General features: G+C 33.6%; 1 protein-coding gene across 1 annotated transcript in view; it reads left to right on the plus strand.

Moving 5' to 3' along the window:
* LOC149791741 (uncharacterized) overlaps positions 1 to 27,041 on the plus strand; it is an 83,308-nt gene that overhangs the window by 53,156 nt on the left and 3,111 nt on the right. Inside the window, exons 24-37 of the mRNA XM_089970241.1 lie at positions 457 to 717; positions 4,518 to 4,637; positions 5,550 to 5,672; positions 7,412 to 7,546; positions 14,841 to 14,960; positions 15,629 to 15,904; positions 16,524 to 16,547; positions 17,343 to 17,455; positions 17,653 to 17,717; positions 18,252 to 18,412; positions 19,090 to 19,198; positions 20,941 to 20,963; positions 21,567 to 21,702; positions 22,289 to 22,437. Coding sequence (XP_089826367.1) covers positions 457 to 717; positions 4,518 to 4,637; positions 5,550 to 5,672; positions 7,412 to 7,546; positions 14,841 to 14,960; positions 15,629 to 15,904; positions 16,524 to 16,547; positions 17,343 to 17,455; positions 17,653 to 17,717; positions 18,252 to 18,412; positions 19,090 to 19,198; positions 20,941 to 20,963; positions 21,567 to 21,702; positions 22,289 to 22,437 — 1,815 coding nt within the window. The remainder of the gene's footprint in view (positions 1 to 456; positions 718 to 4,517; positions 4,638 to 5,549; positions 5,673 to 7,411; positions 7,547 to 14,840; positions 14,961 to 15,628; positions 15,905 to 16,523; positions 16,548 to 17,342; positions 17,456 to 17,652; positions 17,718 to 18,251; positions 18,413 to 19,089; positions 19,199 to 20,940; positions 20,964 to 21,566; positions 21,703 to 22,288; positions 22,438 to 27,041) is intronic.

The following is a 27,041-nucleotide window of genomic DNA, read 5'->3' on the forward strand; positions in this document are numbered from 1 at the left end:
TGAGAACATGTTGTGGTAACGAATATTAGTAGCAAGACCAAATTTAGACGGTTTCATGAATAAATTTATACAATTCATTTTAGGCATCATTTCAATAAAACACATTCTGAATTTTTTTTTAAAAAAAGTATATTGTTTTATGGGTAAGACAATATTCCCGTATTTCCGTAAAGTATTATTGCCCGTGTTTTAATGTTATAATATTTACCGATGCATCTGGCCGACATCCACATATGTTGGAAGTTGTTTCTGCAAACGAGAGTCAAACATGCTCACACACTAAGTTTTCAAGGTCTCTCAACCTTTCTCCTGTTTGGTCAAACATGTATAACTGGAAACGTATTCTCGGTAAAGACATATTCTCTTGTCTGCAATCCTGAAGGGATATGTTCAGCTAATGCGAATGTTTATCATCATAATGTTTAAGTCGGTAATATTTTCTTGTTTTCCTCTTAGAATGTGACGGGTTTCACTTCGGCAAAAACTGCGTTAACGAATGCAACTGTGGAATAGGCGTGGACAAATGTGATAAAAGGGAAGGTTGCATTTGTAAATCCGGATGGAAAGGATCCCAATGTGACATCGATATCAACGAATGCAAAGAAACCAATAGCCCATGTTCGGGAAATAAAAATGTATGCATTAATACGCCTGGTTCACATGTATGCTTATGCGAGGAAGGATATATACGTGAAAACACCAGTGTTCATTGCACGGGTATGTTTTACTGACTATATCAATGTTGGTATCGATTCGAAAGTTACAAATAATGATGCGTTAGTTAGGTTAAACAGCTCAAACTATTTTGAATCAATATGACTTTTTAAATAAACATTATAATTATCCATGATCCAGGAAGCTTTGTTGGTATTTGATATATATATATATATATATATATATATATATATATATATATATATATATATATATATATATATATATATATATATATATATATTGATATACAATTACCTTAGCTTATCAGATACCTATTCATATATGACCGACTCATGAAAAAGTATAGCTAGATAGAGAGGAATGTATAAATGATGAGGAAGACCAAATATGGCATGCTCTGGAAACAGTAAGACATCGATGCCATGAGTGTAATATTGTCAGGTAACGTTTATGTTTGTACCCAAGAACATCTGTGAAAAGGTAAGTATTCCTTAAATGCATCAGAAATATAAGTCAAATTTTCGGCAGCAAATCAATATTTTTAATTAATAAATGAAGGACATGATTAACATAATCTGAACCATTTGCTTAAATCGTATATCAAGCATTCAAATGAAAACTAAAGATTTATATTTCTGAAAGTCGTTTATACTTGATAGATATGTATCTTCAATGTAAGGACATGTTATGTAATTATAGGTTACTGCATTTGTATGGGAAAATATGAATAAGTTTTCGGATGGATACTGGACGAACTTGTGAGTGCAGTATATCCTTCCGACAAAACGAGTAATGCAGTAACCTTTTTATTATATGTTCATTTTGTTATTCTGCCTAAGGTTTAATTATATAAACAAAACACACTACAAGAAACGACGTAAATGAATGAATGTCGTATTCCAAACTAAATACACAAGCGCAGATTTGACATTACAAAATGGCATCATTATTAATGCGCACATATCTCCGCCCAGTTAAATTTGAATTTAGTCGCGCGATCGACATCACTTTCGAAAGAAAATAGCGTGCCGAGTTAAAATTGAAACAACCACAACGTAAAGAGCCTCTTACGCGAGTGTACATGATTTGTTTACAAATCAAAAGTGCCGGTATCTGAATCCATTGTTTATTTACAAAATAAAGTAGTTCCTTTATTCACGTGAATGCTATATGTGTATTGTCGCGCGCGTTCAGTATCGGGGAATATTGAACGATTCTGACAATGTAAAGGTAACTGGGGAAAAAATGAGCATATAATAATATATAATGTTTAATGATGTAAAATAATCAGATTAGTCAAGCTGAATCTGATAAGCAGATTATAAATGATATTCACAATAAAATTATGCTGGTAAGAGCGTAAGATAATTAACATGTACTTAATGCCTCTTCTTTATGTAGTTAACTTTAGCTTTTCATTTCAATTCTTTTTACCCTTTTACTATTTGCCTGTTTAATTGTATGTCCGTTTTTTTTACGTGCAAGAGTAACATGAACTTTAAACGAAACATTTCGCTTTTCAATATATCTACCACACCTCGATCCCCGTTTTGTATTACAAATTTAGCATAAACTCTTTTGTGTGAAATATCCATTGTATTGTTCTTGTACAATAGTTATAGCTAAGTGTGTATTAATAACATTGTAGGTTAAATCAAATATGATTATGATATAATTTTGAGCTATTCAAATACAGTTACAAATGCAACTGTTTGATTAAAAATAACTACAATATTAATGGAATAATAAATTGTTTAAATATTAATACGACGATGTCCTTCAGAATACATAAGAAAATTTATTCACTTATATGAAACCAAAATCAATATTAAATTTTGATTTAATCTTGTTTTGATTAATGGCAAATTTCGGAAAATTATGACTTAATGATGATTATAATAATAATAATAATGATGATAATAATAATGAAAAAATAATAATAGTATTGATAATAATAATAATAATAATAATAATGATATCAATGGTGATAATAATAATAATAATAATAATAATAATAATAATAATAATAATAATAATAAGTATTATTATTATTATTATTATTATTATTATTATTATTATAAAATAGTAATAAGAAATAGTCGATGTGTAATATTCTTCAATTAATGCCAGACGTGCTCGATATATATTGTACCCTATTAGCGACTGATCAGATTATATAAGAATCTATATATTTGTTTCTGTACGGAAACATGGTAACTTTATTAAAATTAAAGGAAAGTTGAGATGCCACTTCATATGTGAAAAGATAGTATCTATTTGACTTTAAAGACTGCAGTTTAAATTAAACTGTACCAGTTGGATTCGAAAGTCTCTAATTTAGATTAGCAAAAGAAAGAATGTAGAGATAGAAGTACATGTGCTCTTTTATTTCTCAATGCAGTAACATACTACCACCACTACTACTACAACAATTTTCTTTTTTGGCAGTATCAGCCAGTATATTCTTTTTCTACCATTATATAGCAAGTCATTAGCAAAGTGTCTCAAGAAAAAGAAATTGAAAAGTCCATTGAAAAATATGGCTGACAATTGAAAGTGCTTAAAATATTAATACAACTTCACCATTGTTTCCATGATTGACATATGTTCGAGATTTCGGAAATGGATTTAATATGTGCAACTTAAAGCATTTTCACTCTCCTGTACTAGTAAAAATTCAAGAATCAAATTTCCTTCTCATCCTCTTAAAACTCTATATATCATACAATACAATTGGAAAAGTATTTGAGCGACGTAATTTGTAACATATTGCTCATGGTGGAAATCCTCAACAGATTTTGACACTCTGAACACATATGACAAAAATGATAAGATAAAGATTCAACGAAACTAATGCGTGACTGCTATTTTATTCGTTTAAAAGTAGAATAAATAAAAATGTCACTGAATGATCTTTCTAATCATGTTCCAACCAAATGCTTAAACTATATTAGAATTAACCGAGCACAAAATATATTATGACTGGAATAATGTAAATATAATTGAAAATATTAGATAACTCATCCATTGATATAAAGTGAAAAATATGAGAAAATATTCCGCCTGTACTTATTTATGCATGCTACACGTTATTAGAGCGAGGCATCAAGACGATTTTGCATCGTCTACATATTTTAGGGCTAGGGTCTATGATCTTTTTAGATGAGAGTAAGCGGTGAAACGTTTTAGTTACGAAAGTAACTGTACTAGGGGTTGTGATTAATCGCAGACAAAATGGTGGAAATTTATCAAACTCAAGTCATCTACGCTATAATATTTTTTATCGTAACAAATCTTTCTTCTAACTCTTTTCAAGCACTATTGAAAATATATAAATAAAAGTTATTCGCAATTGCGTTAGACAGAACATTGTAGTTGAATATGTAAATACCTTTAGCATTATCATGAAGTTGTTACCACAATACGATGCCATGTGATGTCGTCTTACCTTTCCTAGTTATCTTATAGTCTGTGAAATGCAACGAAATGGACTAATTGCAAACTCTCTCCGCTGCCCTGGGAGTCCGAGTTATCTAAAGCTCTCGACTAAAAGTAACTTTAAACAATAACTTTAAGCTTAAAAGGAAAATAATTGTGGGTAACCCAGGGAAACACTGGGTTAGTGGTTCTTCGCGGGATTTACACAGGTGAACCATCTACTAGTTATACTGGCCGCCATGAACAGCCTATTATGTACTGCAAAATGGCGTTAACCAAAAAGCAACACACAACTACAACTCGCTCCCCCACCTCTCTCTCTCTCTCTCTCTCTCTCTCTCTCTACATACACACACTGTTGTTTATACAAATAATTGGCTAACAGTGTTTATCTGCTTCAGATTTAAATGAATGCCAAGATCCAACTGTCAATGATTGTGACCAAATATGCAACAATACGGATGGATCTTACATGTGTTCCTGTAACAAGGGTTTTGTTTTGCAAGGAACGCGTTGTATAGGTACTGCATTAATATTTATTTTTAATAGTTGCATTCTCTTTTACTTTTGACTTACTTCAGGAATGTTATTTCTGCTCAAATGATCATATATATATATATATATATATATATATATATATATATATATATATATATATATATATATATATATATATATATATACGCAGACATATTGAAACAAAACTCTATAGATGAGAAGAGGTGAATGAAGGTAGTAATTACGCAGTGGAAAATAATTTGGAATTGGTTATATGAGTTTATGTCGCAAAAAGAATGTTCCACGAAATGCTTATAAATAGATCTAAAGATGTATAGGAGAGACTGATCGGTAGCGGGCGACAAATTTGTAGTTTGTTTAAAACTGATTATAATTAAGAGCCGATGATTTAAAACTCAATTTTATTTTGAAAATAGATCTATATTGTTCTATAAATATTTCACAGAATGTGTTCAGTGATATATAAATTTGATTTTCTATGCCAATCGCCCTCATTTCGCATATGTCCCGCACAGCCTTATAACTGCCGATGGACCGAAAGATTTTTGAGCAAAGACCGCGGTGCATGTATGCAAATATAAAAGTATACAAACAAACTTAATCAGCAGCAGTGATGGTCATTTTTTTAGATTTTCAATACATTTTTTCACAAATATCAGTGGATAAATAAAAGTGGTTATATGTAAAGTCTTACATTTTTCACACATGTGTGTTAACTTGTAAAAGCGCTAGATATTCATTTCCTAATTAAACACAACCGTTAATTAAATAAATAGATCAAATAATGCATTAAATAAAAACACCTAAAATAATTGTTCAATTATTAATCAATCAGTTATGAGCGTAATTAGTTTTTCGATAATACGTAAATTAATTAGTTACTTTATTCTTATGTGAATTGTCCACTGTTTCAGATATCGATGAGTGCGGAAAACAAAACAATTGTCAGCATGTTTGTGAAAATACGCCAGGAAGTTATCGATGTTTGTGCCACGTTGGATTTAAAGTTGACGTCGACAACATAACACAGTGTAAACGTAAGAAGAAAATTTTGGTATTTATTATGAGACGGAAACTGAAATACTGAATTATTTTATCATGATATATAGCTATATGATGTATTAATTAAAGCTGAAGATGTGTGTGTGTGTGTGTGTGTGTGTGTGTGTAGCACGCACGCTGCATCAATGATATACCACGAGATGAATAAATAGTTCATTAAAAGAAAACGGGGCTTGCGTATACACATATTTTATTTAATCACATATACACACAGATATTTGTCTTTTGAACAGAGTTAGAATTGACTACAGGGAAAGGTGTTCTGACGGCATGAACTAAACGTTTCACATCCCTGCCTAGTGTCTCCGCTCAGTAACGCCAAGGCCGAATTTGTTCATTTCGGCAGGGCCCCTGTATCAACGCGCAGGGCCCTGTTTGAGCGCGGCATTTGGAAATAAACTTTGAATAAAGTTTTATATTATATTGAACTTACATTTTTCTTTAATCGCTTAAACTTACGTTCTGTCTTTAGATATATGTTTTTAAAATTACTATTGCGCCGTGACCTTGTGAGCGCGGGCCACTGTGAGCGCGGAGGCAAATCTATCCAATCGGCCTTAGGCCTGCCCTCTGAAGGAGAAAGGAGGTTTAGTATTTTGGAACAATTGTTGCCGGACTTTTAACCTTTATTTACCTAAAGCTGAAGGCAAGATAGAAACGCTTCGAATATTTTATACCAGAATATTACGATGATTGCCGTTTAACTTGAAAGATATCAAGAGCACTATGAGAAGATTGCAAACTACCAAATTAGTTTACACTCTCAAGTTTTCTTAAGACTTGCAGTTGTGATTTACATTTTTCAAATTAAAGATGAAAATATTATATGATACATTCATGTTACTGCGATCAATATTGTGGTTGCTGATGGATTAATGTGGCAGTTTGCATAAGTCATGGAAATATATACCAACCAGTGATAGTTTTTCCCTGGGTTAGCCACAATTATTGTCATTTTAAACTTAAAGTTATTGTCTAAAGTTACTTTCAGTGGAGACACTACTATAGACTCGTATCTCCAGTTTGGGCGTAGGCGGAGAATTTGATATAAACGAGACCACTCAGGTGGCCCAGTGGTTAGAGCGTCCGCCTCTGATACGTGAGGTAGTGGGTTCGATCCCCGGCCGAACATACCAGAGACTTACAAAAATTGTACTAATAGCTGGCTCACTTGGCGCTCAGCATTAATTCAATAGTGTTAGGAGTGGTCGGCCTGGTGTCCGGATAATGTGACTGGTTGGGACATCATGCTACATGTCTGCGACAAGATGCCCCAGTGCTAGACATCACTGTAAACTGCCGCACTGCAAACATTGTAGTGATATGACTGAAAAATTTTGAAAAACTACGTTAACAATCCAAATCACACACACACACACACACACACACACACACACACACACACACACTGAGATATACGGAGGCAGCATTACCCGAATTAATTGCTCAATATTCATCTATTTGTTTCAAGAACATATTACACAAATTAAGAGAAATATGTGTACGATAAGAAAAGTCCTTCAAATTGCATGCGTATTTGTTTCATCTATGGATTAGATCTTCATATCTATATCATCACCATTATCATCTTCTTTCTTGTTTTTCTTCCTTCTTCTTGTTCTTATTACTATTGCAATTATTACAATTATTATTATTATTATTATTATTATTATTATTACAATTATTGTTATTATTATTATTATTGATACTGCAGCGAGAGTTGAATGTCACCAAAATGAAACCGAATTTTGTGAATCTAAAGGCGCCCAATGTACCTTCAGCAACGGAATAGCGTTATGTCAGTGCAGCAGGGGTCTACAATGGAACAATGAATCAAAGGATTGCATAGGTAACATTTAGATCTTTAAACGCAGACATTTCTTTTTTTCACATGCTGAATGTACGTGTAGCAGTGGAATTTCAATATGTCAAATATAGCAATGGTCGCCAGTAGAGAAATGATAAAACATATTGCATAAGTAAGATATATGACTTACATTATTGTGCTTAAATCATGCACAGTATAAACGAAAAGAGACTTCAATTGTGTATTAAAATAAGGGTCAGAAGGTATAAAAGGGACTTCTTATCTGATTGACGTTTAGAAAAAACAATCCCTTCCGTACATAAATATAAAATGTACATCATGTCCTGGCGAGCCATAAACTCACCTCGTACAATGTACTTTCTTTTTGCTTAATTATATTATATAGGAATAATGCATTATTTAGCTTATCGTATGCATAACATTAAATGCGGGTATTTAGAGCTTCTTGTACGAACATAGTCGATTGCTACACAAAAAGTAATATATTGGCTCACAATTGTCAGACGCCTTCGACTTGAATGTGAACTCAGTTCATTTGGAGATATGATATGATGATGATACAAAATAATATATAAAAAACACCAAAAAATACATTTAACACAAATTAAGGCATTGTGTCAATATACGAATAGGATCATATGACAAGGCCCTCCAACTAAAACATGTTGTGATTATATGATTAAAATCATATGTAACTTTGAGATTTAAACTCAACTTAGCAAAGTTTGTTTCAATTAGAACAAAAACTGTCAATATTTTTACATTTGAGCTTACATTAACCTCTGATTCTGTTCTTTGAGCATTGTGACCTGACCTGGTGTATCGGGCATAACCTCAAATCGCTTTACAACCTGATCTTTATATATATTTAATTACATAAATATATTAAACATATGCTTACACACTCGTGTACACGAAGAGACGTACATTCTCGATGTGGCGTGAGGGATTTGTTATGCCATCACTGTAGTAGGTATGGGGTGGCGTGATTCCCATTTTTTATTTTAATTTTTATAGAAGTCTCACCCAGGCTCGATTTTGGTTGGAAATTAAATTAGTGAAAGATAGATGTAAAGCCCCGATACTAGTAACAATCTAAAGACGATTAAATAATCAAGTGATTACAATTTCCCAAGTACTCTCCTTCCGCTCGACCCTGTGATAGCCTATTGCATCATTGCTTTTAGTGTGAGATAGCTTTCCACCTGCCATTTTTTTCTCATCTGCGTATTCTTCTCTCCTATTCCTCCAATTCCTTCTCCTCTTTCTCCCGACTTTCCTCAAAATTCTTTGTCCTCCTCGACTTCTCTCTACTTCTTTCACACCTTGTCCTCCTCTACTCGTTTTGCCCCTCAACCTCGACTCTATACCGACTAGATTTGTCGACTGCGGCATGTTCAGACATCAAATATGGCTTGTAATAATAATCCCTTACTTTATACACGACTTACGAACTGTGGTTGAGCGAACGTAACACTCGGATATTTTATTGTATTGTATTGTTTATGGGTTTTTTTTCCTTTTAAATGCAATGTTGTTTTATTTAGCACTAAAGGTATTGATAATGTAAAAGGACTTGGAAAACATATGCATAACTAATGAAATTTTACAACAACAAAAAAGAAAACCAGTTCCACTTAAAACAAACCGCTATAGTTTGTATTATTCGTTTCGCTGATATAATGAAGGTCAGAGTAGAGTAATGTATTAAATGAGCTTCCTTGTGCAGCAAATAATTTGGAATATCTACAATGTGACTTGCCCTATATCTAGCTTTTGATTTGAAATTATTTGTATTAACTAAAGTTCTACCGCCTAAAAACTTAATTGGACCAATAATTTGTTCAGTTTATTTTTTTACATTGGATGGAGGATATGGTATTGCTGAAAAAGCAATGGTTTTCTGTGACCTCAATTCAGAAAGATTTTCACATATGGCTTTTGTCAAATAGATTCAAACTGGGAATAGTTAATATTTCATCTTGTTTCAGCGCTAAGCATTTTTTGTCAAACTTGTTTCTTTTAGGATCTGAAATATTTTGTTATCATATTTGTAAAATGGTTTTTAAAATTAGTTTTCCTTTTGCTTTATCTACAGAGTTTTACAACGACTTTTTCTATCTCTTATTCTTCTTCCATCTTCCGTATTAAATTATTGTATTGGTTTTGTTTTTTGTGGTCTCTAATTTCAGGATCAAGAAAATAATTTGAATTTTTACATCAAGTTCACAATACCATGTTTTTGATCTTAACATTAACATTCGAACATCGTTTTACTTTTCTCTTCTTAGTTCAGTCCTATCATAATAATAAGTAATTAATTTGATTCCCTAAAACATAAAAGGTGTGTATTTCGGTTTAAAATTTCCTGAGATGTTTCTTTTTTCAGCTTTATTTTAGATTGTGTGTATCTAATTGATTTTGATCATATAATCATTTTAAAAATTAAAAGAACACAAACTATATCATTACAAGTTAGTTTCACATGCAGTGCTTAGTCTTTAATTTTTTTACTAACCGATATAACATTACTCGTCTTCTGTGTTTAAACACATTTGTGTCCCCAAAAGATATGTTTCATTTGCTTTAAAAACATGAAATAAAAGCTCCAGTACTCAGATCAGTAGGTTGTCCATATTTAAGCAGTTTCTGTATTGTTCACAAATGATCTGTGTTATAGCTAGGAATAATAGTTAAGTCTATACAAATTAAAAACATACCAGAGATCTAAGAATAATCCAGTCTACTCAGCTTCAAAGGGTTTGTCACGAGCCAAGTAACTTATCCACTCTCTAGATTGGCTGTTCTCCATAAATCTAGTTACTCAAGTTGATACGTGATGTACTGAAGTACCGTTTGGGCCAATGAGCGTTTACCATATATACGTGTGTGTGCGTGTGTTATTCACGCCAATATTATAAAATAATAATGTCAATATCCTGACTTCACCTTTTGCCTACACGAACCCAACCTTTATACGACAGACTTGTAGAATCGCTAAACCTATTTCACTTAAAAAGATAATGTCAACATTTGTCAGAGATATGAATCAGGGCAATTGTTATAGCATACTAAATAAGAGGCATCTATCCAAATCACCTGCGGTGCATCAGGTTCTCTGACTGATATAGGGGTGTCTAATTAATATGGGGCCTGATATGACAATTAATACATAATAACTTCTTAGGTGCCCCCCCCCCAACTGAACTACTACTAACCGCGAAAAGGACTTACAACTTAAATAGTAAAAAGCTCTGAGTCCCCAGTCAGCAAAGCCGACTGTCTAAGTGTTAAAATATTAAATTAATAAGGTGATAGATATCATAATTGAATAAACAATATCAAGGTATTCCACAATTATAGGACAATTGTTCATTACAATTACATCCAATCAATACACGACCTATCCTTCTATGTCACTCATGTGTAACTTCCGCCTTGTATTCCTTTCGGTACTTCCGGTACCCTTGCTTCTGTTTCCCAACTCCCCTTGACTGTACATCCGGGACACACGCTTCCGTTCTCTTTGCCTCCTTGTGGTACTTCCGGTACCCTCGTTTTCGTCTCCGGCTTTCCTTCTTCGCACAACGGCCTATCTCTACTTGCTATCCACGTTTTCTCCTCACTAATCTTCGGGTGGCATTTTCTCCACCAGGAAAGCTTCATGTGGATTAGCAGGGACGTTCAATTTTGCCTTCTTGTTCAATCACAGGAGAATTAATACACTGTCACAGCATAATGGCAACTAAATCACATCTAAATATTCCCCCATGCTTGTTCTATAATAAAGGCTATAACAAGAACAATAATATCATGACTTTTGATACAAATATACATATCCTTAATTCTCTATATAGTACACAATCAACTTCAACAATATTCCTACGTATTTCCTGTCTTACAAATTATAAAAGACACATAGAAATATAAATGCCTAATTAAACATGCGCAATGTCAATAAAGCCTAACCCTGCACAATCCACAACTATATATTCAAATACAAAAAATTACAAGGTCTAAATACTCCCTATTAAATTTAGTTTTGCATTACGATGCTACATCGTAGAAGATTATACCACCCAATTTGATTTTATCCTAACAACTACATTAATCTTGAATATTACTAATTCTCTATATAGTATATTACGACATGTCAATAACACTGGTCAACAGTGAAATCATTACTGACTTGAAAAGGCCCTAATCTGTAGTATTTTGGTGTGCCGAACACGAATATAACCGTGAAAAATTTGTATTGGCTCTCGTTTTGAAGATATTCATATACCTCATTTTCTATGTTTCACTGTGTAAATTTCTCCAGTAGGACTGCAGCAACATCCGGAATAATGATGTAACATTGCATAATACCATCATGCTCACATCATCCACAGTTGATTGCATCATTTTCTGATGCAATGCAATACTAATGCCATGCGGCTGCTGAAGTAAGTTGACGTCAGCAGTGTACTATACATGTGTAGGCCTATTATACTAATGCCAGGCGGCTGCTGAAGCTGACGTAAGCAGTGTACTATATAAAGCCCAATCAGATAGGTTCAGCATTTAAAATATTTTAGACGTTGTGCGAGACAGTTCAAGCTACTGTTACATAAAACTTATTATTTTATCCATTTACGTATAATAAAGAACAGTAATGCCTCGAAAGTGTGTTAATACCGCGGACAATTTTTGCTATATTTGTGGGGAAGTGACATTTGCCAACCAGAAGAAAAGTATCAATTCTCAAGTGAAGAAGGAATATCATCTTTACTTCGGATGCAAGGTTGGTGACCAAGACAAGCCTTGGGCTCCGCATATATGCTGTGCTACATGTACAACACAGCTTTCACAGTGGTTGAATTGCAAAAGGTCATCAATGCCGTTTGCAGTCCCAATGGTGTGGAGAGAGCCAAGCAACCACCTAAATGACTGTTACTTCTGCTTGGTTCCTCCTCTTTCCGGCGGAATAACGAAGCGAAAGAAGTCGAGAATAGTCTACCCAAACATTCCGTCTGCATTGAGACCAGTTCCACATGGTGAGGGACTTCCTATTCCAGAACCTCCAGCAGAATATTCTCTTGATTCATCTGACGAAGACAAAGGTGAGTCGACCTGTTCTTCTCCTGGTCCATCAGCATGCAGTGATCCAGATTTTCACTGTGGTGCATCATCAACCCCACACAGAATAACACAGGAAGAACTAAATGACCTGATTCGTGATTTGGACTTATCAAAGAACAAGGCAGAATTGCTAGGATCAAGACTCCAACAATGGAATCTTCTAGAAGAAGATGTCACAATTACTGCATATCGAAAGCGCCACCAGCAATTGGAGCCTTTCTTCAGAAAGGAAAGTAATCTGATATTCTGTTCCGATATTGAGGGCCTCATGAATGCTTTAAAAATCACTCATGACCCACAAGAATGGAGACTATTTGTGGACTCTTCGAAACTGAGTCTCAAGGCTGTGCTTTTGCACAATGGAAACATTCTTCCATCTATTCCAGTAGCGTATGCTGTCCACATGAAAGAGACATACGATAACTTAAGGCAGTTACTGAATTCCATTGAGTATAACAAGTACAGCTGGCACCTCTGTGGTGATTTGAAGGTAGTTGCCCTTTTAATGGGACTGCAGCAAGGATATACAAAATACATGTGTTTCTTATGCGAGTGGGATAGGCGAGCAAGGGAAATGCACTACATGAGGAAGGAATGGACTCACAGGCAGAATGTAGCCATTGGAGAGAAGAATATCCAACACCCAGCTCTGGTTGAGGCTCAGAAAATCTTGCTACCACCCCTTCACATCAAACTAGGTTTGATGAAGAACTTCATGAAAGCCATTGACCGGACTTTGCCAGCATTCCGATACCTGCATGAAAAATTCCCTCGACTCAGCGAAGCAAAGATTAAAGAGGGAGTTTTTGTGGGTCCTCAGATTCGAGAGCTTTTCAAAGATGACCGGTTCAACAACTTGCTGGAAGGTGACGCGAAACAAGCATGGAATGCTTTTCGCCTAGTTTCTACAAACTTCCTCGGAAATGTTAGGGCAGAAAACTATAAGGAACTAGTAGAAGACATGTTGATGAAGTATAAGAAACTTGGCTGCAATATGTCTCTAAAGATTCACTTCCTTCATTCCCATTTGGATTTCTTTCCTAGCAACTGTGGTATTGTTAGTGATGAACACGGCGAACGTTTTCATCAAGATATCGCAACAATGGAACAAAGATACCAGGGAAAATGGTCCACTACAATGCTGGCTGACTACTGCTGGACACTCCTCAGAGATGCTCCCGAACAGCTGTACAAGAGACAGGCGAAGAAATCTAAGATGTAGTCAATGACTTGATTTTTTATAGGTAGGCTATTACAGTTGACCTTTTACTACTGGAATGCATTTCGTTATGTAAACATTAATTTCTTGCAGATTACAAAAAAACTAGAGCCAATTTTGCAATTTGACTGTCATATTCGTGTTCAGCACATAAAAATTGATAAGAATTGACTAATTTTATTTCAGTAACATGACTTTTGTAAAAATTTGTTGTCCAGTTTTGTTGTTCATCTATACATGAAAGATTAAGTTTCTACTAAATTAAATGCACATAATAACGTATAAATCATACGATACCTAGGTAGGAAGTGAGACAAATTCGGTCGAAGACATTTTACCTCAGAGGCATTTGTTCCAATCTCGTCCGAGGTTCCTAGACTAACTATCCATCCCCTTTAGCCAACGCGCAACTTCGGCACTCGGAGCGCAGTCTAGTGTCTCCAACTTCCTAGGATCTGCTCTTGCCAATGTCCAAAATTGCACTGATACTTTCAAATTGGATTGGGCTGAGTAGAAACCCGCCAACAATTTCCCTATTTTAGTTCGGATTTGATAATGGTGGTCTCTTTGAAAACGTTTTCTGGTGGTATCACTGAGGTGTTATAATGTCGGGTTTCCAGCCTCCAAGCCTACGCCTACCGGTGACAGCACTGCTAATGGCAAACAAACATAGGTTCTCGCCCCGCGGCAAGTTTATTTCAAAGGAAGTTACCGATAATTTTAAGTTAACGCAATGGATAATTCATGGACAGGTATTTTCTTTGTTTCAAAATGTAAAGTCGTAATATTATATTACAAGTATTGACATTATCCAAAGTACTTTGAATTGTGAATTCTATCGGAAGACGTTTATAAACATGAGCAAGAATTCTTAACAAATTTTCTCACACAACGTGACACCTCTCAATATTGTTTTTTGAATATTGTTAATCCGTCAGTTATATGTTATTTGTGTATTTTATATACATGTTTCAGATATTAAAGATTGTGATTCGAAAGCTCGGTGTTCTCAGATATGCATAGAAGAAATAGGAAGATATTCCTGTAAGTGTTCAGATGGCTTTTTGTTGCGGGAAGATACTTACACATGTATGGGTAAGCACTCGCAATCCAGTTATACTTAGTACATGCACACAATACTATTACGCTCGAGAAGTCCATTAATTGAACGATAATAGTCCACATTTTTCAAATGCTGGTGCAGTTTCAGTATATATGCAATTACATTCATGATAAATGGCTTTGTTCTAAACGTGAAATATATTTAGGTCTGACATTTATTATAGTCTGAAATTAGACTGATTTAACATTAAAAATAACTGGTTCTGTTAAATTCAACACATGTAACTTCACCGATTCTAAGAGGCTTTTTTGCTGCTAAGATGCATATAACATTTTAAGTTGATTGTGTCCAAGTATGATCAGAATAAACTAGTTTTGAATTACTGCTGACAGTTCATTTATAGACAGTTCCTTTACTATAGAATATCGAGAAAGCTTTCTTTTGAAATAAACAATAATAACGGAAAGGGAATTTTAGATGAACACATTGTATTACATTTCAAATACTATCTTCTAACTTAACTATGGCATTCTGCCATTTACGCCTGCAGCATACAAATACTTTGTAAAACATATCCTGCGATAATTCGTTATTGCTAGGACTAACGAATCAAAGGAACCAATCAGCATCTTCGACCACTGACACACAACAATCAAGTTCAAATGTGATGTATTATTCAATATTTAATCTTTCTAATTAGAATGTTACAATAATACGTACGGGCCTGGATGCAATAAAACATGCCAATGTATGGTCGAGAATGCAGCAAATCAACGTCAGACTTGTAACCATTTAAATGGGACATGCATCTGTAAACCTGGTTGGACGGACAAGTGCGACAGGGACATTGACGAGTGCACGCTAAACACACATACTTGTTGGAAGATTCCAAACACTGGCTGCCTTAACAACGTCGGAGGTTATGAATGTTCATGCTTACGGGGCCACATATTACAGAACGCGTTGTGTGTTCCAGGTATGATAAAGCTTTGTCTACTAACCATTTCAGTATGCCGAGAGCAATAGTTCTGAATTCTAATCGCAAACATCATATGTATAATATCTTACAATACTTGAACTAAATTGTAATCATAATAAATGGCTAGCATATTTTGAAGCAAATAAAGAAAGATTAATAATGCTGTATATGTATAAAACATGATTAAATATCAATTAGTGGTGCTTATTTATTGTAATTACATTGCTAATTCATTTTGCATAAAGAGGATTTAGAATACATAATTTTATAACTTGATGGTACGGGTGGTTTATTTAAATGTTTCCCATAAAATGGGATATCACTCATAACTTTATTCTTATGAGTGAGCAATGTAAATCACACTGTAAGGTGCAGAAAGAGAATTCAATAGTACTATTTTCATGCGTTTCATAATCAGTGATGCCAATTCCTGAAATAATGCGTTTCTGTATATAGCGCAAACTACTGCCTGCGTCAAATGTTATACTCCGTACATAGTTATATAATCATTTTGAATGTCTACATTGACACTTTAGATATTAATGTCAGTGATATAAAAGATAAATCGATAAAAACATATTGTACGTGTTTGACATTATCCTGTTTATTTTTGTAGATAAGACTACACTACCACCAAATAGTAAGTATATGATGTATATCCTCCATGTATATGTATGGATGGCACTCTCCTATATCACTAACGTCTTTGTTTAGTTATGTTTCTCGTCATAACATATAATAATGTACATAAAGAGTCAAGTATGATTTATAAGTCACTTATCTGCCAGTACTGAATATGAATGTGCATATATACAAATCATTGTTTAAATATGACTCTGTAAAATTATTGCCACTGTATAGAGAGTAATCCCTAGATAGATAAAAGATTTGTTAGAAATAAATTTTAAAACTTACACGAATGTATAACAAATCTTTTTTAGGGAATAAAAACCTGCAATTCAGATTAACTGATGATAACATACATCATAATTACTATAATCGTGAAATTATATTAGAAATGATATCCAATAATTATATTTTATCTTGTATGAAACTCTGCATGTGAAACATTAGTCATGAATTTGCTAGTTATCACGCATTGTCATTTTAGATTAAGTTGACTAAGTAATGACGTCATATTTTCCACCAGATATAATGTTTAACGCATTTAAAACTCGCACTAAGGTATATGCACTGAAAATAGTACAATAATATAATAGTACCTTAAGTTGTAGAAGTTTTACAGATAAAGTGAAATAGTATAAAACATATACATGTTATAGTCACATTAAATATGTATGTAACCTAATACATCTACGAAATATTCTGACAATAAGCGTGATATTTGATAATGGTTCTGCTCTATGCCTCACGTATTTATAATGCTCCATTAATAATTTATTTTACCTAAATGTATGTATATTCGACAATACAGATGGCGATATTCCGGTTCCCATGACCGTAACACTGAATGTTTATGTAGCGTACAGCCTGAATCTTGATGTCATGGTAACATATCAGTATTTATCAAACGAAGCACAAATTACGGTAAGTTCTCTTGAATTTTCTCTTACCATGCAATATATCTATACAATATTATAATTTAAACAATGGCAAATATCAATGGTACACATTCTAAATTCTTTGACGTGTTTGAAAAGTTGTCCACGCCGATCATTTCTGTTTAAGCTTTTAACAGTATATGAAAAAACATGCTAACAAGTTCAATTTACATTTGTGTTTAGCTGGAAACTTTTTATCGCAAGAGGATGGGAGATCATCTCGGAAGGGTCATAATAACATCACTTGGGTATGTATCACAGTTTTCAAATTTACATGATTTATGATTTAACGTTAATATTTATAAACACCTTTTATTGGAAAATGAAACTAATAATGCATTTTTTCTCTGGACCTACAAGTCAATATTATGTTATTAATTGTGATAACGTTACATTAAAAACTTGATATCATCTAGAGCTTGAAAGTCAAAGATACTTGTAAAGTGACTTTTGATGTCAAAGTTAGTGCTGTTACTTCCTGTCTTGCATTATAGTTGTTATCTAACATACTGCAGATAACGCATACTTTTTTAAATGATAATTATTTCTGCCAGTAAAACTTTAATACATCAATTATAAAAACGATCATACCAACTAAAGATATAATGTTGTGTCGCTTGACACCCTCGCCTTTTTTCTTGTATCTCTTCTCTCTCTTTATCCCATACATGCGATTCTTGTTTATGCTTCTTCATTTTAATCTGTTATCATTATGTTTATATGTATGATGTTATTGGAACTGTTAAGTTCATCTTACTATATTGTACATTTCATCCATTTAGGCGTGGAAGTTTAATCGTCGCTTACAACATTTATGTCCGTAATACTCCAGATGTTATTGCCAATCTTACAATGGTTAATGTTGAATTAGCCTCTGGTGCTTCCCTAACGTTTGAAAACTCGTCCGTCTCAGTAGCCAGTGTAACAGTTAACGGACTAGAAGGTATGGCTTGATTTTCATGTCAAGGATCACGGATGCTGACATAATACATTTTTCCCATGGCCATGATAGTCCTCTCTAAATAAAAGAAAACTTAATATGATTCTGTTTCCAAATATTTGCGTGATGCAACAGTTCGGTTTTTCATGGTATTTGTGCACTAGGGATATAGCATTATTTTTCAGAAGGCTGTAATGGACGAAATATATCATGAAGTTTTGAATGTTCGATCCGCCGGATGCAAAGTATTAAGAAGGATAAATATGTAAAACAAAGTGGCACACAAACCCGTTTCTGAATATATTACTTTTCACCATTGTACAGTTGCAGATCAAACAGTGTCGATCTGTAATGTACAAATAAAGAAATTAAATCATTGTCACGTTTCTTTATTTTATTAATACTTTCCAAACTAAATCAAATGTTTTTATATCAACAAAGCTAGAAAATATTTATTATTAGTCGGATCTTGCTGTTATTTAATGCAGCCGATTCTATTGTTACAGACTTACGTTCCAAATGTAACTGATATTTCAAACTTAATCAATTTGGACGATAGTATTGATATATACGAATACAAAATCATGCAACGGAAGTCAAATTGTTTGTTCATCTTCAAAATAAGCATTTTGTTTCAAACTTCAGCATTCATATTTTATATTATATAATTCAATTTTAAGTGCCTTCACAACCTTCTGATGATGACCTGTGCAGACTATATCAACGTTCGTTTGTTGGTTGTTCATATGGTTACGAATGTAAGGTTATGTCTGGAATCCCCTTGTGCAAGTAAGTATGTACCATGTCATCAATCATGTTGCATAAGCTCCAGTACTCTAGAGTACACTTTGGATATATGCGTATATTATTTCCGTACAATTAATATCGTACTTAATGTTATATGGCATAATAAGTCCTTAACGTGTGAGGATATATGATTAAAGTTCTGATCGAACATGATGAAGACACGAGAAACAAATCTGAAATATCCTAAAGATTTAAGCCAATCTTATGGATGTGGCCAAATGAGATGAGAGTAATGCAACTTTTAGTGTATTTAATGATAACGATCTATACTATAATTGAGGCCATGTACGTTTGTTTTAAGACTCATCTCAACCATAATTATTGTATATACAAGAAATATTCCATAAGGAATCATTATGAATGAAATCATTATCATTTTTATGTCGATGACCTGATCCAGTTTTATCCAGTGATATCACTGACGAGGATCTAATTGCAGCTTAGGGAATAACGAATATTTCAGTTTTTTCTTTATACAATTTATGTAAAATGTATAAGCTTACCCCGTTTTTTTAATTAAATATCAAGTTGTCATATCAAAATTGATTAAAAAATAAAATGTTCTGTCTCTGTCAAATTATATGTTGCCCCACGAAAATTGTGAGACTTCACGCAAAGAATCCTTTATCTCTACAATTCTCAAATAATCTCAAGTTATTGTAACAGTTACCGTTCACATCTTCATAGCCATCATCCACAGTATTGTCATCACAGATGCCCCACTGCAGCCATCACAACATCATAATAAAGGAGAATAATATCTGTATTGTCCAGTAATTTCATAAAAATGGAAAAAGAGTTTCAAAGTAAATTTTCAACAAAAATGTAGATGATGCAGTAAATAATGGAAGCATTTCTCGGCGTCAGTTAAATAAGTACATTTAGTTTCATTGCTATTCTGTCTTCATTTTGCTCTTAACGGTGACTGATGTTGATCTTGAGTTTTTATATTGGTCCTCATTTCACGTTTGCCTTCAGAACGCAAATGTTAAACATGGCACAATGACTCCCATTCACTTATTAATAGGTGGAGTAATAACATAATGGTTCTGGATACTAATACATCATATTTTATCTGTTTTCTTATTCACCATACAATACCTTTTACCAATCTCGAAAACCAAAAACATTAATTCCATTGACACCGTTACGGATCACTGCCATCTCACCTCTATCTGCGTCGGTTCGAGTCTCGGATTCGGCTAATGTGGTTATGTGAGAAAGCTTGCCAGTAGCTTCTCGTGGGTCGGTGGTTCTTTCCGGGGGTTTTCTGGGTTCTTCCTCCACCATTAATACTGGCCGCCATGTATAGCCTATCTTGTGCTGAAAAATGGCGTTAAGCCCTACAACAACAACAACAACAACAATTCCATTGACAAACATAATGTGTAGTTTTCTTAACCTTTATTATGCTTAGCCGGGACAATATAACAAAGCACAGTTAGCGACAAATTAATTTAGCGGTTGAGCGTAATGTAATCTTTGTAATGTTGCGATTCAAAATTCATTGTAATGTTAGCATATGTAGAATTGATCAAGTTTTAAGGCCTTTGTATTAAAATAGATAAAATTAACTTTGCTTAAGTTCATTTAACACATTGTTAAAATTCGTATAATCCAGAAAAATACCTTCCATTCCAACGCTAAACTGCAGCTTTCGCCTTAAAAAAAAACATATTTCTTTAATAATTTGATATCCAATAAATATACCATTTCTCTTATAGGAAACTTCCTATAGTTCCCACAGGTAAGAATTAGTTTTCCATTTTAGAACAAACGTTGTCCTACGTAACCATATTGCAGGAAGTTCTTTCTGACAAACAGTTAAACGCTCTGCCAGTACAAGTCATACATTAAAGGTATTTTCTATAATAGTAAAACAATATAAACACACACACACACACACACACACACACACATACACACACACACACACATATATATATATATATATATATATATATATATATATATATATATATATATATATATATATATATATATATATATATATATATATATATATATATATATATATATATCTGTGTGTGTGTATAACGTATCTATTGATGTAAAAGTGAAATCAAATAATAAAATTATCATTAAGAGCTCATATCAAAGAGAATGGATCTATGTTTTTGCTTCTGAAACCATAGACAGGAATAAAAAATTATTAGATCTCGACAAACAGTAAAAACATAGTAGAAAAATCAGTATATATCATGTAAGGTAATTTAGTTGTATGTGTCTCGTTAAAGAAGGTAAAATAAAATGCTTTCCACATTTGATAAAATGAATGCTAAGTAGCAACTTCAGATCAATTATTGACCATTGCTATCTTTTATTTCAGATGATTATTATAAAACAATTGCTATAGCAACCAGTGTACCTATTGGCGTTCTGATCATTAGTGCAGTTATTGTCATCGCCTGCCTTACGAGACAACGACATAAGAAGGCAAAGGGCGATTATGAAGATATTGCTAGGTAATACGTGTTTATTTATTTTTATTTTTATTTTTTTTATTTATCTCACTTTGAGCCATAAGCTATCTCAGCATTATCTATTGATATTAAGCTGGTCAAAGAAGACAACATGTCATCAAACGACACTGCACAGATCTCTCACCAACCCTCATACCAGTCATGCACTTCTAATCTTCGAGAATGAGTGTTGTAAAAAACTATTCCAGCCCAACCGAATGACATATTTTGTTTGTTTGTCAAATTATGCAGGTTCAATCTAGCATTTGTATATCAGATCTAAGTTAACAATATGTATTTATAGATAAATGTAATATGGAAGCTAATAATTACATCTAACTTTTATTTTGCCAGTTCTGTGATTACATCTAGACTTGCTTCTACCAATATTCCGATTTCCCTAACGGATAGCAATTTTCAGCAGTATTAACAAATACGCTTTAGAAAGTGAAAAATACCATTTACAGACGGCTTCACACTTCTATATAATGTAAGAGAAGTGTTGCGAAGATACTTTCCGGTATTACTGCATTGCATAAAATATACGAAATGATAAAAAAGTAACGAAACATCTTTGTTTTTGTTACAGAACACGGTATCCTTCCACGGGAAGCAACTTGCAGACGGGAATGTCCCCTCAGAGCTCGGTATTAACCAGATCAAAGTCACCTAGCCGGAGCGGGCCGATGAGAAATGTGCATCCCGGGCTGTCTGTGTCCAGCAAATATTACTTTGAGGGTACTTTATTATTACATCCATCATAATATATTGATAGGTGTTTACATTTATGTATATATGCAGACAGGTAGGAAGAAATTTAGATTAATAGGTAGGACTGAATTATCTCCCTTTCGGGCGCGAGAAGGACTTTGTACCTCAAGCACACACCTCATCAAGAACTGGTCTGCAGTTTTCCAAGAATGACGTTCAGGTGACGAATCTTAATCCATGCTAGGACCTTGTACAGATTTATAAATAAAATGTCCATAAGTAAGTAAGGGCGTTGGCACCCATAGACCATTTGAAAAATCTTTACAAAATTTCAAATGAAACTTTCGTTTTCAAAAACATGAACATTCCACTCAATCTTTCTTACGACAAATCTACCCGTAGGCGTCTAAAATATAAGGATGATATTTTCCAACTGGATCACACTTTTGCGCAATTTGTAATTTGTACGTTTTACGTCTGGAATCTCTCGAGATCATTTCTGCTCGAGTCATATATTTAACATCCAAGATATAGCAGCGAACTGGATCATATGATTTTATTTTTAATACATTATATTTACTACACTGTGCACTGAGCAGGACGAATAATAACCTAACTATGATTGCAGACCATACACAAATAGCAAACAGCTTAATTGTTATAGACTAAACATTTGTTAGAGATGTGAGATCAATGCTTCATATGAGGCTCACATGAAATCTCCAACTTCAGTATAAGAAACAATGTCTACTTGTTTACGAGTTTGGCTGAGATCAAAGCATGCTCAGATATACGCTGTTGCAACTTAACATATACGAAGCTAAATATTTTAATTAATACAAATTAGTGTTGTCCGGAAAGGCGATCATGTTCAGATAAGATTCCGAGATTACATTATTGAGATAACCTCATTGCTCATAATAGCAAAACAGTTACAAAATACAAACATTTGTTTGAAGCTAAATTTACAGCTCAAGTCAAACATCGCCTAAATTGTATAATTTCTATCTAGACCAATTCAACAAACTCTGAGATATAATTTATGGAAAACAAAGTTTTCTTTATGAAAGCATATGTTGATTCATTGTTTAAGTGGTTGCAAATTGGCAAAGAATAAAACATCTAAACGAAATTTTGCAAGAGTAACTGATTTTTATTTCGTAAAATGGGTGAAAATCTAAAGTATTTACGACATATCTTCTACGGCCCTAAAAGCACAGCTGACTAGATACATACCAGTCAGTTCTGAACACTAAATTGACGGACACACAAAAATAAGAACAAAAAAGAATGAATGCAAAAAGTGACAAGAATTGCTGACTAAACAGTCTAACTACACGCTACACAATCAATCGAGAAAACAGATTTTATCACATAAGGTTTTGGGTTAGCCTCGCACATGACCAGAGTATGGCAGACATTTGTTTTGTTTCTTTCAAATTACGACTGCAGCCTAAGTGGTTAGAGCGTCTGCTCCGGATGCATAAGGTTGCTTGTTCGAATCCAGGCAGAGTCATATTAAAGACTTACAAAAATGGTACTAGCCGCTGCCTCGCTTGGCGCTCAGCATTAAGCGGCTGGTGCAAATCCTGGTCAGTCTGGTGTTAGGATAATGTGATTGATGGGATATGATGCAAAATTTCTGCGGCATGATGCCCCAGTGAAAGACATTACTTTAAACTGCTTCACTGCAGACATCATAGCGATATGACTGATATTTTTTTAAAGCTTAGTTAAAAATCAAAATCACACACACTCAAATTATGGCTAACGATGCACATGCATCTGCAAAGTGATTGATATATTCCCTAGATTTACATGGCTTAGAAAGTTAGCCAAAAAGGAATATGACCGACGCAATGCTTTTGGTTTATTTAATTAAAATATTTCGCAACAGGAAGTTAAGGATTTTAGAACAAAGGAAATCATTGCGTAACGAAACCTTACCGAGACCACAAGAGGCATATGCAGTTGATTTGTTTAACATAAAGACTCAAAAATGGCATTATTTAGCTCGAAACAAAACGATCCTTGCGCTGATGTATGATCGAAGGTATTGTATGGATATAATGGAAATCGGCACGCATCATTACACTTGACATCAGTTGAAGAAGAAAAGGAAGAAAACAAATGCAATTTAAACTGTTAAATTATAGCCATATTAAACTGTCAAAATTTCAAAACATGAAACAATATATTTGCAAAGAGCTACCATTATAACTCTCACTAGTAAATATTTGAAGGTGATCAATTTAGTTACAAAATGGAAGGTTGGAACTGAAGAAATCTTGACGACAGACATGAGGAGCAAGGTTTTTTCACTATATGATAAACATGAATCAAACGTCAAAATAAAAACAAAGTTAAAGGCCAATTCAAGCAATGTAGAGAATCGTACGTACCTGCAAGTCAGAGAGTACAAAATAAGGGATTGAAGTACAGTTCATATATAGCAGCATCACACAGTATTGGGAGTGCGTTTCTGAAAGTTAAAAAAAAGTATTTGAAAAAGTTAGCGCACCAAATCTAAAGCTGTTCATATGCAAGTCGTTTTTATATTAATAGCAAAACCAGGCAGGCAATTGTTTCTGAAGAAGATGATGTTGCTGGGCAGCAACTCTTCACCAAATACAACAACGTGGTATTCCGAAGGCAAGAAAACATCAAATGTTGCTAAACTGCTGAAGTGCTTTAGTTATTGTCAAAAGTTCCAAATGTAACAGATGCAAAATAACACAGGAAATCGAACAATAAAATCCAAATTATAGATATACCAATAGTGTGTAAAAAGATCTGATACTCAAATGAAGAATGTGAAAGAGAAATATCAATAGATAAATGTGTGTCGATGTGTAGATAAACGGTTGATATTTCATTCTTCAATAAAACGGTTTCCATCCCCGAAGTAAAGGAGTACGTGTTACAATCAGCTCATGTCAAAGTGAAAAAATCTAAAAACTAAACTACCTCTCCTTTAACAAGCAACTTCGGTGAACGCATTCAAACCTTTAACAAGATGATATTAAACGTGTCATAAATATGCTGAAACCCAAATTTTGGAATTCAAACCAGTAAACGTCTCAATAACTACATCTTCAACTATGTTAGTAATTAATCACTGTAGGAAAAGATATAAATCTCTCTGTATCGTGACATTTTGGCGGAATCCAATAACCTTGGTAGTGCGAATCATATCATATGATTGTAAAATTGCCTTACTGCATTTAAACAAAGATTGTTATGCCATGATTAATCAAACCAGTATGCAAATAAACGGCAAATTCCCTATTGTTAAAACAGTCGTATGGATGTTCAACATATTAGCCCGATGACGATGGATTCAAATCGACTAAACGTATATAGATATCCAAAACGCCTTGATCTCAACAAATCTTAAAATACAAAGACAGCGTTATTGTATACACCCCAAAACACTTGATCAAAATAACCTAAAGCTTCACACATTTTCTTTTGAGTTGGGGGTGATGATGAATCGTCCTCTATGTTGATAAGTAAACTGACAGCATTCGTATACGTAACTATGCAGCAGGTGTTTTTAAATCATAGTGAACACGTTATTGGAGAAGACCAAAACAAAAAACAGACTGGATAGTACATTATATAACGAAGAGGTATTATAATTATAATTTACTTATAACTTGCCTGATTTATCGAGACGCTTACAAAGCGATTCAGATGAGTATTTGATTTGATTTTTCGATTTATCTCTGCTAATACTTCGTTTTGTTATTATTAAAATTCTAAATTGCCATCATTATGGTACATATTTTTCAAGTCCTCTTTGTAGTCTTTTGTTTTCTGTACCACCTTTAACTTTACACTTTACACTGTTTTTTGTTTCTATCATTCTATTATTTTACTTGATCTTTGCGATCCTATGTTTGAACAGGTTTGCTGTAATCGGGAACAAAATTTATTTAAAGGTCATCTAAGTTTCTATTATATTTTCTTATATTTCACATCTGGGACAAATATTGTGAAACTAATAATTAATTTTAGCAAATTACGTGTACGAATCAATCTATTTTTCTACTCGTAAATAAGGTTCACAAGCCATACTACAATTTAATCTGTATCCAGACCCAAATGTATTTTGGTCTATCTGCGTATACTTTTCTAACTTAAACAGAACGTTAGAAAGACTAATATACAGTTGTTAACAAGGTTAGCAAAGAACACGAAAATGTTTTCTTCACAAAAGTCAAAACATCCACTTAAACTTGGAAGGCAACTTGTAAATCGTTGTCTGAAATTCACAGAAACCAAAACACGAACGTTTCAAACAAGAAAACGAAGACTAATTAGTGTAGAAGACAGCGGAATCTGTGCCATCTATACATCCATACAGAATATTCGGCATAGCACAAAGACATTCTGTAACAAATTCTGAAAATGATAACTAACAATCAATAAAATCACAATAGAATCGAGCCATATCAGTATCATGCGTTCCAATTTACTGAATGCATTTGCAGAAAATGTATTATGAAAACTCGCTGGCTAATGTTTTAGCTAGATAAATAACAAGATATCGAGCAAAACAAAAAATCCATGTCAACACAATTTACAAACAATATAGTCTACTAAATTAGTTTACAATAAAAAGTGGA

The sequence above is a fragment of the Sinohyriopsis cumingii genome, chromosome 9 (assembly GCF_028554795.1).
Source record: "Sinohyriopsis cumingii isolate HCF-2022 chromosome 9, ASM2855479v2, whole genome shotgun sequence".
Classification (NCBI taxonomy): Eukaryota; Metazoa; Mollusca; class Bivalvia; order Unionida; family Unionidae; genus Sinohyriopsis; species Sinohyriopsis cumingii.